Below are 14,973 nucleotides of genomic sequence, written 5' to 3'. Positions count from 1 at the left end.
GCTCCAGCTTTACTTGAGCTGTAAGCGGCGGGGATATTCTGTAGTTGCAGTGCACAAGCTTCTTTCTCACTGCCGTGACTTCTCTTGTTGCAGAGCATGGGCGCGAGGGCTTCAGTAGTTGTGCCAAGTGGGCTCAGCAGTTGCAGTTTCTGATTTCTAGAGTGCAGGCTCAATAGTTGCGGCACATGGGCTTCACAGCATGTGGGATCTTCCCAGACCAGGGATCAAACCCATGTCGCATGTAATGGCAGGCAGATTCTTTACCTCTGAGCCACCAGGGAAGCCCCTGGCATTATTCTTTCAAGTAAAAATGTTATTTTACTTAAAAAAAAGTGGCTAGTTCATCTCACAAGTCAAACAACTGCACAAGTATCATCCCTCAAGTCCATCACTGTACCCCAGGATGCAGCCACATGCTCTATGTAGTTCCCACTTTACCTCAGACATACTAAAGATGTGAACTCAAGGGCTGGGATTTAGGGACTTCCCTGGTGGCCCAGTGGTTAAGAATCTGCCTTCCAATGCAATCTGTCACAACTAGAGAAAGCCCATGAGCAACAATAAAGACCGACCCATCACAGCCAAAAGAAATAAATATTTTAAAAAGGTTGAGATTTAATACAAGTCATGATTTTACTGCTTCATCAACAGTTTTTGTTTTTTTTTCAATCCAGGGGTGTGTGGACTGCCATTGTCTTAGATTCGTGCTAAGGCACCAGAAGTTTTACCCGCACTGCTTCGGCATCACTGCAAGTATCATCATCACGGAAGAGAAGAAAAACATCCTAACACAGTATTAATGATGATAATAGTTTTGACCTCACAAACTCCCTCAAGTTGTCTTGGGGACTCTTAGAGGTTCACACACCACACTGTCAGCACCATCACTGTAAAGTAAGTTACCGACCTCTCTGGCTTTCAGTTTCCTTATTTATAAACTAGGATTAATGATGCTACAGCTACCTCATAGGGTTGTGGAAGCTGAATGATACAAAAGTGTGAAGCATTTAGAATAATCTGGCACACTGTGTTATACAAGCATCTGCTAATATAATCATATATTCAGCATCATTAAATGTTTTTCCAAAATAAAACTTATTTTATTTTCCAAATAAAACTTATTTATTTTCCAAATAAAACTTATTGACAGTGTGTAATATTCCACAGTGATGTAACATAATTGTTGGATATGAGGTTGCTCCCATTCTTTCAAAATCCTTGTACAAATCTGTGTTATTTCTGATTATTTAAATTCCTGAAATGGAATTGCCCAGCATACCCACATTTTTCACAGTACTGTTGAAAAGCATACATGCACTATCAAAGTGGGAGAGCTGAAAAAAAGAAGGGTCCATGCCGAGTATTTGAATCACCCGGGAGCATCTCTTAAGGTGGACGTGAACCACGGTGTTGCCGTAAATACAAAAGAATGAACTGTGATGTCTGAATTGGAAGAGGCCAAGGTGTTGGTGAGTCATCCTCATGAACACTGAGGTCACTCAGCTGGCATGCAGAGGGCCAGAGACGGGACACAGGGCCCATCACCACTAGATGGGCAGACTCTGCCAAAACATAATTTGGCTGGGAAACTATCCCCAGACTCAGGAAAGCCAAAGTGACCATTATCTTTAAAACCAACACCTATAAAAGACTGCCAAGTCCTAGATGATGAGCCATTTCTCTCAAGTAAATATGTGATTCAAAAAATACTAGTGTCCTGCTCAACATACACATTTTCAAACTCACTATTTAGAAATGGTACACATCCAATATGAACATAATGCAAGCACAGGATAGGTTTTTCAGTTTGATTTTGTGGAACCTTGTTTACATTCAAGCTTTAAGGTCTGACTTCAGGATACTGCAAATTAAATTCATGGAATCTTGGCCCAGGCAGAAGTAGCACTACAGTGAAAGGTTTTTTTTCCCCCCCAATAAATAATGCTGTAACAAGTGGCTTTCCATATTACAAAACTGAAACTGGATCCCTATCTCAGTGTACACTGAGGCAGAATAAGGAATTTCTATGTGAAAGGCAAAAATCATAGAACTTTCAGAAAAAGATAGAATATCTTTCTGACCTATGGAAGAGTTTGCTGGACACAAGAAACATTAACTTTGAAAGAAAAGATTGAGAAATCTGACATTAAATTTAAAAATTTTTGGGAAAAAAAATTTAAAAATTTTGGTCACTAAATTTGGTACCTTTTAAAAAATGAAAAGGAATTCCCTGGTGGTCCAGTGGTTAGGAGTCAGTGCTTTCACTCCCAGGGCCTAGGTTCAATCCCCAGTTGAGGAACTAAGATCCCTTAAGCACACACCATATGCCAAAAAAAAGTGAAAAGACAAGTCATAAATTTGACATACTTCTAACAATATATAATAAATAATGATTTAATACTAAGAATAAAGAACTTCGATAAAACATCAATACAAAGTTAACTCAAGGACTTCCCTGGTGGTACAGTGGGTAAGAATCTGCCTGCCAATGCAAGGGACATGGGTTTAGTCCTTGGTCTGGGAAGATTCCACATGCTGCAAGGCAACTAGAGCCTGTGTGCCACAACTACTGAAACCCTCAAGCCTAGATTCTGTGCTCTGCAACAAGAGAAGCCATCGCCGTAAGGAGCCTGCACACAGCAAACAGAGAAAGCCCCTGCATAGCAATGAAGAGCCAGCCCACCAAAAAAGAGAGAACTCAAGAGAAAAATGAACAAAAGAAATGTTTCACAAAAATGGAAATAAAAAAAAAAACTAAATACAAAGACCTATGTTTTTTTTAATTAAAGGATAATTAACCTCATTAGTAATTAGAGAAACACAAATTAAATCACAATGAGTTCTCATTTTATCCTCACTGGACTGGCAGAAATTAAGAACTTGTAATGGTCCTAAGGGCTGGAAAGGGATGCGTTCAATAGGAATTCTTAGATTGCAGGAAGGAGTGCAAATCCATACAACCACTTTGAAAGACAATTCATCCTTATCCTGTAAAGTATCCTAAAGAAATTCCTGTATGGGTGCATCAGGAGATAAGTACAAAAAACACTGAGATCCTTTTGATGCTAGAAAAATAACTGAGGCAATGCCAGATTCATCTATGGGAAAATAGTGAGATTGTAGAACATCCCCAGAATACATATACATCCATGAAAAATGAATAAGCAGCCGCTAAGTGCAGCAACTTTGAAAAACCTAAGAAACAAAATGTTTGTTAAAAACCAAGTCCTGTAAATACGTAAATCCATGGCTAATTCATTTCAATGTATAACAAAAACTACTGTAATGATGTAAAGTAATTAGCCTCCAACTAATAAAAAAAAAAAAATTAAAAAAAAAAACCAAGTCCTGTAAATCTCAGAGTATAGGACTTTTTTGGGGGAGGGCCTTGCCACACAGCTTATGGCATCTTAGTTCCCTGACCAGGGATTGAACCCAGGCCCCAGCAGTGAAAGAACCAAGTCCTAACCACAGGACCGCCCGCCAGGGAATACCCTAAAACTTTTTTTTATAAAGCTCAAACACATTAAAACTAAACATACTTGTCAAGAATCTTTATGTATATGAGAAGACATGAAGGGAAAAAAATAATAAATGAGAGATTCAGGATAAAAGTTCTGAAGAGGATGTGATGAAGTGGGTTCAAGAAGGCTAGGTACGTTACAAGGTATTAGAAATATTCTAGCTTACATTGAGCAATTTCAGATATGTTAATTTCTTTATATCTCACTTTATATATAGATTAAGTATTTTATGTGTAAAATATTTACCTTTTCAAATATAATAGTAATAAAGGGGGAGATTATATGAATTGTGCATTCTATTCCATGCCCCACAAAAACCTGCCTCTAAATTTGGTGCTCCAACAAGATGAATCACGTTTCCCCTTCACAGACTTCCACCTTGTGAAAGGTCTCCAAGATCCCTGATACGTGGTATTCTGACTTTTCCACTTGTCTCCTGCTGCTTGCCGGCCCAACTAGTCTTTAAGTGACAAAATGCCTCCACGCCATCAGTACATGCTATTCCTACTGAATGGAAACATCACCATCTCTTGTTTCCTGGCTGATGAACTTCTAGCCCCATTAAATGAGGGCTCAAATGTTGCCTTTGGGAACCTTCCCAGAGGCTACAAGGCTTTGGCCCTCTCTCCTCACTTCCACAGTGCCTTGTTCAGGCCTCTCTTTGGGCACTTGTTAGACGTGGTAACCGCTCATTTACAGGCTGGCCCTTCCCTAGATGCTGAATCCTCAATGGCCAGTACTGGCTTCTCTTTTCTGGGGCCCCAGTACCTCATACAAATGGCTTTCAGTAAAGTTTTTCCTAAGGAAGGACTGTCCTGGGTGGAGATGGGCGGAAGGGAATGGTCACAGGCAGTTACCAGTGTTTGAAGCGAAAAAGCAAAAAAAAAAAAGTTGCCAAGCTTTATTTAGGCTGCAGTGGTTACAGACAACACCTCTAAGCCTATACCCCACCCCCCGACTTGGGCCCCTGATCGCGGTCTCCCCTTTCCCCCCAGTCTCACTTCTTGTCCTCCTCCTTCTTGTCCTTCTTGCTGTCCTTGGTGGCCTGGGAGGCCAGGGAGCCCATAGCGTTTCGAATGGCCTCGTTGTTGGGATCCACGCCCGGGAGGTTCTCCAAGACACTCTGGAGGAATTCGGGGTCCTGCATCACGTCATAATCATCCTCCTCCTGCAAAGGGCGCAGTGTCAGCCCGGTGAGGGGTGTGGAAGATGGGAGCACACTGCCACATGAGCCCCTCTCCCCACTTGGCTGGGGGTGGGGGCAGCTCTGGCCAAGGACAGGAAGGAGGGTTTAGGAAAATACCCAGTGCCTAGACACAGTATGCTGGAGTGGGAAAAGGCAGCCCACTCCAGTGTTCTTGCCTGGAGAATCCAGACAGACAGAGGAGCCTGGCAGGCTACGGTCTACGTCACAGAGTCAGACACAACTGAGCAACTAAGCGCACACATAGTATGAACTTAAAACACTTATTCTATTTTTGTTGTTGTTGTTGCATAGGCATGGCTTTCCAGATCTCAGTTCAGTGACCAGGGATTGAACCCCGGGCCTCCAACAGTAAAAGCACTAAGTCCTAACCACTGGACCATCAGGGAAGTCCCCCAAACAATAAATTACCGACCAGTTAGAGGAGAAGCCTGAGAACATTGCTTTTTGAGCTCAAAGGATAAAAACAGATGCCATGACCTTTAGGTTTCCTGCTATTAGACACCCACTCCCCTCTTTTCTTTTCCTGGACCCTCTTTTCACCCTCCTGGAAGACAGTATCACTGAGAATTGTCCAGACTGCTCCCACCAGCAAGGAATACTTGTCCCTAGAATACTTAGGACATTTCTCCAACTCTGGCCACATTCTCCTTAGCAAGGTTTACCCACAAGAAACATTACCTCCATGGGTTTCTTTTCTTCTGCTCTAGAAAGAGCTCATCTATGAAACCCTGAGAGAGGAACGGTTCCAGCCCTAGCAGGCCCTCACCTTGGTGGGCTCAGATGTGTCCATGGCTGAACTGGCATCCATGTCAGCTGACTCTGCCTGGCCAAACTCTGAGGAAGAAAGGTCAGTGTGTTCAGTTCCATTTCTTCCCGCAGTGCCTCTGCCTCAGCACGCCCACCCAGGCCCTGGCCCACCTGCGCCCTGGAGGGACATCTGCATGGCGTAAGCAATCTGCTCTTCCTCAGTCATACTGCTTAGGTCAGGGAGCCCGGTGCGGCCAAACTCCTGCTGGCTGATGGTCATCTTGAGCAGGGCATCGTCCGAGTCTAGGAAAAGGAAGACAGCAGCAGGGTGGAACTGTGCCCACCGCCAAGCCCACGTGTTTCCACACCGCCAAAACCCCAGCCCCATCTACATCAGCCCTCCACAGAGCACCCCGCAGTCCCGGGACTTCAGATTCCACCTCTTTCACCTTCAGTCCCGGTCGTGGCAATCCCCGCCTCAGCGGCAGAGGCGGCAGCTGCCCGCCGTGCCTCTTCCTCTTGCCGCTGCCGCTGTTCTTCCATAGAAACACGCAGGGCCTGGCCAAGGGTGAGGAAGGTCAGATGTTCTCCCGCCCTCAGTCCCCTGGGGTGCTGGGGAAGGCCGCTGAGGGGTGGGCATGGACTGTAAAGAGGCAGCTTCTGGTTTATACCCATGGGGAAGCAGCTGGAGAGATGACAGATGACATAGGGAAAAAGGACGGACTTGGGAGAAACCTGGGGTTTGGTAGGAGAAGCGAACACCAGAGTCTGACAGTGCTGTCCCTAGAGATCAGACAGAATGATAGGGAAGAGGGACCTGGAGGGGGTCTGGGAAAACAAGCAAAGTTCCTTAGGACTGTCTGGCCCTAGAGAAGTTCGATGCTGTGTGAGAAGGATCAAGAAGGACACCTGGGTTCTCCTGGAGGTCAATGCTTGCTCACCAGGGCCAGTTCAGGATCAGCGCTCGGATCCACTCCAAATTCAAAGTCACTGGCACCCAGACCCAGCATGGCGCCACCTTCCCCAGCCAGAATGGGCGAGCTGATGAGGGCATCGGCCAAGCTGGGCCCAGGAGGCACAGTCACCAGGTGAGAACCGGTTCCGTCTTTGCCATTCAATGTGTTTACAAAAGCGGTCAGCTTTTCCGTGTTCACCTCCTGGGGAGAGAACACAGGAGGCTCTCCTTCCTGCCCCGCCCCCATTCTCTGCCACCAGCTCCCACCTGCAGCTCCTTACCCTCATGCAGACTCTCCTCTAGGTAAAGACTGTTCTCTAGTCACAATCAAAGCAGTCACTGGCCCCCAACCGGTCCTTACTCACCTCTTCCCCCAAATTGATAATGTCAACATTTACTTTCCCTAACTCACCTCTTCCCCAAAATTGATAATGTCAACATTTACTTTCTCCTTTTTGAGGCGTTTAGCCAGCTTCACCAGCTAGGAAGAAGGGGAGAGAAATGAGGAAGTCTGTTCCATACTACAAGAGAAGGTGACACACATCACAAGCATACAGGAGTGGGTGGACCTCTCCAAGGCCCCCCGACAGAAACACTGAATTCTGCACGATCTCCTTTCCCCAAATTGATGGACCCAGTGCGTCTTCCTGACTCTCCCAGGAGCCAACAGAAGCCCTCTCCCAAACATGTGGTGCCCAAACTCCCCCACTGTCACTTGGACTCACATCTTTCTCATTGTCCTCCACAGGGCTTCCCACAAAGGCAATGATTCGCATCTTGTGATTCTTGCCCTGCCGGTGCTTCAGGGCCAGCTTGAAAAGGAAGAGGAAGTTCTTGGAGTCAGCCACAGAAATCCCCCAGCTCGTTCCTATCATTCTTTTTCTTATGGCTTCCATATACTTTGAGCCTATCATCACACTCACACCAGATCTAAACCCCCTCCTCCTCCCTCCCCTTCCTTCTGCACCTCTCTGTGGATAAGGAAGAGGGGTTAATTCTCCATTCTAGGGATTTCCCCTTCATGATCTTCACTGATCATCCCACTATATCCTTTCCACTCCTTTCTCTACATCATCTCTTCCCTGGTGCTGGTTCTCAAACCAAGAGTCTAGGGGGAAAAGGAGTAAGGGTGGAGGCAGAATCCCAGAGCAAGGAGGAACCACCAGAGGGACCCAGCAGGACTCACGTGGGCCACGCGGATGCCAGTGCAGAAGGTGATCTTGCCCTTGGGCTGGACAGTGTGAAGCTTAGACAAGATGCGGCCAGTGTCTGGGGTGAGTGTGGTCAGCACTTCACAGTCACTGGAATGGGGGAAGAAGCACTTCTGTGATTTCAGGGCAGGACAGCTGCCTCCAAACTGTCTTCGACTCATCTTTTCTTTAGAGATCTTGATGATAACTGTTACCTCTATTTTTCCTAAACAAACATCTACTGTTTAGAGAGTAGATCTTCCAAGTTTTCATCACAAGGAAAAAACTTTTAACTATGTGAGACATGGATATTAATTAAACTTCCTGTGGTGATCATTTTACGATATACACATTATCAAATCATTATGTTGCATACCTTCACCTTTTACATAATGTTACATGTCAATGACATAAAACTAGAGAATAACTGGAGAAAACTAGAGAAAAATCTCTAATGTGGGGATATGAAACACAGAAAATAAGAAGGGAGTGGTTTTGAGAGAAGTTTGGCCTCTTCCAATATTTCCCCCAACCTCTCTCATGCCATTTTCCACTCAGGGGACTGAGAATTCTCTACAATAGCTGGATGCTCCTTCTCTCTCCTAACCTCTTCATTTTTAGACTCATTTTCTGGCTAATAATATGAATGCTGGGATGGGCAGTCACTGATTTGAGGATTATCAGTTCCTAAAACAAATTACTTTGGGGGTAACATGATGTGTGACACATGCCCTGGGACGCTGACCCCAAATCACTTTTTATTGTCTTTAAAATACAGTGAGGACTGCCCTGGTGGCACAGTGGATGACAGTCCACCTGCCGATGCAGGGGACACAGGTTCAATTCCTGGTCCAGGAGGATTCCCCATGCCTCAGAGCAGCTAGACCTGTGCGCCTAGAGCCTGTGCTCCACAACAAGGGGCTTGGGCTTCATGAGAAGCCCAGGCACCACAACTGGAGAGTGGCCCCCAACTAGAGAAAACCTGCATGCAGCAACAAAGAGCCAGCAAGACCAAAAAATTAAAAATAGAGAAAACACAGAAAATAAAATACACCATGAAATTTTACCCCAGGAAATTAAGCTTCACAATTGTATTAAATTCAGATTAATATTAATTAAAAAAAAAAAAGTTGCTGCTTATATTTATATGGGAAGGTGAAGAAGGTAGTCCAGGAAGATGATGGGCAAAAGCAGCCTTACGGAATCTACGAAAAGGCAGTGCCCTAGGCACTGTAGCGGGTCACAGGCAGGAATCACCCCACCTTCCCCCACAGGCCCTCCCACTCTGCCCCACCTACTTGGCCAGTGTGATGAGGCCCACGTTGTTCTCAGGGTTGCTGCGGGTCTTGGAGTGACAGACTATATTGACAGCATCCTGCTGGGCCTGTAGCCGGGTGGGTAAGAAGTCCCCATTCCGCATGTACTCACTGTTGTCCACGCTGCCAGGTTAGGGGTGAAGCAGGAGAGATAGGCCACACTGTGAGACCCGTCTGACATTCCCTCCAGTTCCAGGAACCACCCCCCTCCCTCAACAACCCTCCCATGAGGGGCGCCACGGTACATGGCAGCGGCTCTCAGTCTTTGTGGAACAGAGGATCACCTGCAACTTTTTTTTTAATGTACACAGGACCAAGACCTCCTCTACACTTACTGACTCAAAATAACCAGAGGCGAAAAACCTTTTTAAATCTCCACAAGTGACTGCATAATATCCAAGGTTGTGATCTACTAATGTGCCATGTCCACCTTTTTATAAGGTGCCTTAAGGGTTATCAATCACGGTCATGGAGAAACATGCTATCTGCTATTAAAACTAGGAGTAGTCCAAGGCAGGAAATCAACAGGGCAACTGAAAAATATTGAGGAAATAACACACACTTCGCAGCACTGAGTACAGGAAAGTACAATCGAAATTATCTGGTTAAATGTTCAACAGCTTTGACAGCTGGACTGAACTGCCAATATGAGGTTTCATAGATCTGGGGGTCTCATGTATTCTATCCCTGTAGTTTTTCACAATCTGTAAGAATCCAAATAACATAAATTACAAGTGCCAGGTTCCTGCAGACCAAAAGAAGGCAGGGAAGTGAACAAGTTATCTACACCTCAGAAGAGATCAATTCTTGATGAACTGAGGTCCCTCAGAACCCTGAAACAAAACAGCGTACTCAGAGACAGCTCATCTTTACTGGCAAGAGAAACGGGCTTGGAGGCAATTTTTTCCTTTAGTATCCTTCGCCAGGCAATAAATACAAACCAAAAATGATGAAGAGAGGTAATTAAGAAGCTACTGGAAGACAAGCAGAAAGGGTTGGAAGGGTAGTGCGCAGGCAGGCTCAAATCCCTACCGTGCTACTTACTAGTTCTATGATCCTAAAGAAGCTACTGAATTTCTCTAACATCCAGTTACCTCATCTGTAAAATGGGTTTTATTATACCCACCTGCATAGTGCTGGTTATGAGGATTAAACTCATGGTAAGTACTTAGCACAATGCCTAACAGTAAGCATGATACACAGACTAGTTTCTATAGAGGAAACTCAATCTATATAAAGGAGGTCAAGGGCAGACTTTACTGACCATGCTATATTCTTTTTTCCCTGATACAGTTTCCAATTACTCTCCCAACAGGGAAATAACTGCCTTCCTAGCTTCAAATACAGTGCTGGCTAAATATGTGAAACAATGGAAGCTTTGAGGATCAGCCAGATGGAATAGGTACTGAGTAAAAAGGCTGTGGGCAAGACCAGCAGAGGGATGAAGGCTGGGAGAAAGATGTCAGAGGAAGACCCGGGGGTGGGGGCGGCTTGAGAGGGAGGGAGAACCTACTGTGCAGAACACAGCAGTCCTCATACTGTCATGAGTGCATTAGAACCACTCTGAGGGTGACGGTGCTGGCAGTGTTAACAACACAGATGCTTGCACACCTACATGTGCATCCCTAAAAAATGCAGTTTGGTTTTCCCAATGTTGAACTTTATACAAACAGGATAATACATGCATTTCCTGTGACTACTTTTGCTCAATAGTAATTATAATTTTTCCCAATAAAAACTTATATCAAAGTAAGGGCTGACAAAATTATCCAGCTATTCCATAAAGTTTTCATCTAAAAAAAAAAAAAAAAAAAAAGAATACAGATGCCTAAGTTTCCCTGGCTGGAAGTCTGAGCCACCAGACCAAGTAGAATCAAATATACACAACTTTTTAATAAGCTCCTCCAGGGAATTCTGAGGGACAGCAAAGCATGAGAAAAGGAGTGGCTTTCACTGCTATTCTGTGGCTGGGCTGTTACAACAGGGTGCCAGTGTACCACTCTGGACCTGATCTTTCCTCCTATACCTCAAGCCAGATCAGCATTCTTAATCCCATTTTGTAGATAGCTCTGGCTCCACCAGCCTCAGAACGTTTTCAGTAGTCCTCTATTGAAGGGTAAAGGGCAGAATTCAACCTCCTCAACCTGACATCTGTGCTCTTCTACCTGGCTGCATCCCCCTTTCTCCAAAAAAGGGAACCACCTTCAACCAACAACCTAATAATGAAGTCATGCTAGTCCATTTTCTACTCCCAAAACAAGCCTGGAGAATGTACACTTCAGCAGCTTTCCTTATGCCCTTCTCCTTACATGTAATGGCCTCTCCTTAACATCTGTCTAAGTCCCTTCAAGGACCGTCTTAAATTCTTTACTGAGGACTCCTTAAGCATCATGGCAACTAATAGATGGGCAGTGCTGCACAGTTTACAGAGCCCATGACACACATTTTGCCTACCTGTGCTATGAGAAAAGTAGATGTTACTATTATATTCTCATTTTATAGCTAAGGTGAGAGATTTACTACATTCTCAAGAACATGCAGCTGGAAAGTACCCAAAACACAGGTTTTTGGATTCCAAATCCTGTCCTCTTTCTACTCTTAACTTGCTTTCTCCCAGAGGTTGCCATATTTAGCAAATGAAAATACAGGGCTCCCAGAATTCCCTGGTGACACATCGGTAAAGAGTTTGCCTGCCAACGCAGAGGACATGGGTTCGATCCCTGGTCTGGGAAGATCCCACATGCTACAGAGCAACTAAGCCCGAGTGAGCTGCAACTATCGAGCCTGTGTGCCACAACTACTGAAGCTCCGGCGCCTAGAGCCTGTGTTCCTCAACAAAAAGCCACAGGAAGGAGAACCCTGCAAACCCTCACCACAACAAACAGTAGCCCCTGCTCCCAGAAACTATAGAAAGACGAGGCAAAAGCAATGAAGACCCGGCACAGCCAAAAATAAATAAATGAAATACAGGACTCCCAGTTAAATCTGAATTTCAAACAAACAACAGTAACTTTATAGTGAAAGTATGTCCCATGCAAAATGGCAATAGCCATTTTGATATTAAAAATAATTGTTTATTTGAAATTCAAATTTTACTGGGCATCCTGTGTGTTATCTGGCAACAATATCTTTCCAGAAAAAAAGAAAACCCTCAGGTGTCTGTTCCATGCAACTGTAGACTTGTGTGTTTGTGTACTATTCTGTTTTCATTCTAGGCTCACACTTAGGAGAAACTCTTGAAACCTTGCAAAAGTGTGGTCCTCAGTTCCTAACAGCTACTCAGCCAAGTCTGAGACTGATGAAGACAGACAGCTCACTGGGTAAGACCCCAAGCGTCTTTGAGTCAGATGATCCTGGGTTTAAACCTAGGCTCCACCATTTAATCGGCTGTGTGATTTTGTGTAAGTCATTTAAAACTGCCAAGACGCGGTATCCTCATCTGTAAAAGGCCGGGAGTATTGTGAAGCTTAAGTGAGATGAAGCAAATTAAATGCCTAACATTTAGAAGGTAGCTTAGTCGGTAAAGAATCTGCCTGCAGTACAGGAAACCCACATTCGATCCCAGGGTCGGGAAGATCCTCTGGAGAAGGAAATGGCAAACCACTCCAGGATTCTTGCCTGGAAAATCCCAGGGACAGAGGTCCCTAGCGGGCTACAGTCCATGGAATATAGAGTCCGACATAACTTAGCCACAAATACTTATTTTCTTTCTTTTTTTTTTTTTTTTTGCCACAAACACTTATAAAGTACTCTTCTAGTGCCTTTGACGGTAACACCAGGAAAATCAAAGGAGTCAGCGACAAGCGAATGGGGCGAGGAAGCGATTTGAAACTCTCTTCCTAACTAACACCCATCATTTTGAAAAGAGAGGAAGGCAGACTATCATGGTGAGTCCGAGAAGCAGGACTCTAGCTAAAGACAGATGTAGGCTGGTCTAGAGAAGACGACGCTGTAATGGAGAAAAATAGCAGGGCCGGTCCATGACTGTCCGCGGACTGAGGGTTAACGGGGGTACCTCGGGCCCGTCCGTCGGGAACTACCTCTGGGGCCCCGGGATGACTCAGGGAGTCGCTGGAGCGCCTTTCCTCCCGGCCCAAGGCCTCATCTCTTCCATCAGGCTCCCTCCCCCACCCCAGGCCCACCCGGCCTCCGAGCTACAGGCGCCCCCGACCCAGTCCCGCTCCCCAAGGGGGCCCGAGGCGGCGCCTCACCAAACCATAGTGCTCTCCAACACCATCGTGCCTCCTTCCTCCCGCCCGGACCGGTTCTCCCGGACCACCTAACAACAACTCCTCCAATTGGCCTGGCGCGCATCACCAATCACTGATCTCGGCTGGGCCAGCAGGTTCCGCCCTCATCCCCGCGTTGCTTTCTGGGAGTTGTAGGCGCCGCCAGAAAAAAAAAAATGGGCGCTGTTTGGGGAGGAGGGTAGGGCCAAGTAACAAAAAAGAGGGCCCCACCTCCACCTGCCCTGCTATTCAGGCTTTCTGGTGGCGTTCCTTGCAAAGAAGATCTAAGAGAAAATGTGAAGGAACTTCTGAAAGTGCTGAGGCTATGTTTATTCCAGTTATCATCGTTTTTAAAAGGTGGTGAGATGACTACTGACTTTCCAGCTCCCCCGGTTCCCCATGGCACATCAAACAACTAAGCCCTTATGCCTCTGAATTGCATTTGTTTGTGTAGCTGTCTTTCCCATTTCATCAAGGGCAAAAGCAAGTGAAAGTATTAGTCTGTCAGTCGTGTCCCACTCTTTGCGACCCCATGGATTGTAGCCCGCCAGGCTTCTCTGTCCACGGAATTCTCCAGGCAAGAATACTGGAGTGGGTGGCCATTTCCTTCTGCAGGAGATCTTCCCGGACCCAGGGATCGACCCGATCTCCTGCACTGCAAGCAGGTTCTTTACCGTCTGAGCCACCAGGGAAGCCCCCATTAAGGGCAAGAAAGGTGTAAATCTCTGCTATCCCTAAGTCCACCACAAAGCCTGACATATGGTAGGAAGGCAGAAAAAAGTTTGATGGATCAATAATTTTAACTAATCTCCCAAAGAATGGGAGACAACCTAGTCAACCATTTTCTCTTTTTAATCAAGAATCACATTTTAGGGACTTCCCTGGCAGTCTAGTGGCTAAGACTCTGCGCTCCCAGTGCAGGGGAACCTAGGTTCAATCCCTGGTCAGGGAACTAGATCCCACATGCCACGACTAAGACCCAGTGCAGTCAAAAAAAAAAAAAAAGAATTACAGTTTTAAATGTCTTAGGGGATTTCCCTAGTGGTACAGTGATTAAGACTGCACTTTCAGTGGAGGGGCTGTGGGCTCAGTTCCTGGTAGGGTAACTAAGATCCCACATCTATCATGGTATGACCAAAAAGTAAAAATAAAATTATTTTAATTAAAAATGCCAAAAAAAAAAAAAATGCCTTGGCTGGAGAAGGAAATGGCAACCCACTCCAGTATTCTTGCCTGGAAAAATCCATGGACAGAGGAGTCTGGCGGGCTGAAGTCCATGGGATTACATGACTGAGCATGTGTGCACGAGGGTGGAGGGAGATGGGTTGGTAGCAATAAACTGGTAGAACTAAAAAAAAAAAAAAAAAAAAGCCTTGGCTGGAAATTCCCTGACAGTTCAGTGGTTAGAACTCTGCACTTCCACTGCAGAGGGCACCAGTTTGTTCCTTGGCCGGGGAACTAAGATCCTGCATGCCTTGGCCTGGCTATAAATGAATAAATGCCTTGGCTTACCTATACACACACTCCAAAGAAAAACTGGAAATTCCAGGTGTCTATTGTGGAGGAAGTGGGGGAAGGAGCAGGGGACCCAGACATAACTACAGAGATGGTAGATGGAGATGGCAAGCGTGTTGTAGACATTACATAGATATTGATAAAGTTTTAATGGATATGTTCAAAAGTTATTGGTGACCATTAAAGGTATAGGAGTAAAATCTCTGTATTACTAAGGAAAAAAAATCTGTTACTATAATCATAGACAAGGAAAGGAAGAAAAATAAAGCATAGAAAAATCATTAGTGAAA

At 45.3% G+C, this 14,973-nt stretch overlaps 1 protein-coding gene across 2 annotated transcripts; it reads right to left on the bottom strand.

Annotated features, from left to right (window-relative positions):
• Positions 1-4,410: 4,410 nt before the first annotated feature.
• Positions 4,411-13,261, bottom strand: PSMD4 (proteasome 26S subunit ubiquitin receptor, non-ATPase 4). Of its 2 annotated transcripts, none has more exons than XM_020874393.2 (10): positions 13,151-13,261; positions 8,922-9,062; positions 7,620-7,734; positions 7,159-7,245; positions 6,846-6,914; positions 6,420-6,635; positions 5,919-6,036; positions 5,650-5,781; positions 5,498-5,565; positions 4,411-4,692 (listed from the first exon to the last, which is right to left on the bottom strand). In XM_020874393.2, exons 1-10 carry the CDS (start codon positions 13,174-13,176, stop codon positions 4,522-4,524), a joined length of 1,143 nt encoding a protein of 380 aa, XP_020730052.1. In that variant the 5' UTR covers positions 13,177-13,261; the 3' UTR covers positions 4,411-4,521. The 2 variants fall into 2 exon arrangements, with proteins under 2 accessions (XP_020730052.1, XP_020730053.1); XM_020874394.2 differs by having other exon boundaries at positions 5,928-6,036.
• Positions 13,262-14,973: the final 1,712 nt, after the last annotated feature.

The sequence above is a fragment of the Odocoileus virginianus genome, chromosome 5, assembly GCF_023699985.2.
Source record: "Odocoileus virginianus isolate 20LAN1187 ecotype Illinois chromosome 5, Ovbor_1.2, whole genome shotgun sequence".
In the NCBI taxonomy this organism is placed as follows: domain Eukaryota; kingdom Metazoa; phylum Chordata; class Mammalia; order Artiodactyla; family Cervidae; genus Odocoileus; species Odocoileus virginianus.
The sequence above is the reverse complement of the archived record's forward strand: the minus strand, read 5'-3'. Positions and strand labels throughout refer to the sequence as shown.

Bases quoted from the DNA above. Each gene is read 5' to 3' on its own strand.
- PSMD4 (XM_020874393.2), bottom strand. From the start codon at position 13,176: ATGGTGTTGGAGAGCACTATGGTTTG. The intron at 7,246-7,619 runs GTGAGTCCTGCT...TTCCTTTTCAAG, and splicing joins CTGGCATCCGCGTGGCCCAC to CTGGCCCTGAAGCACCGGCA. The intron at 4,693-5,497 runs GTGAGGGCCTGC...CGCCCTTTGCAG, and splicing joins ACACATCTGAGCCCACCAAG to GAGGAGGATGATTATGACGT.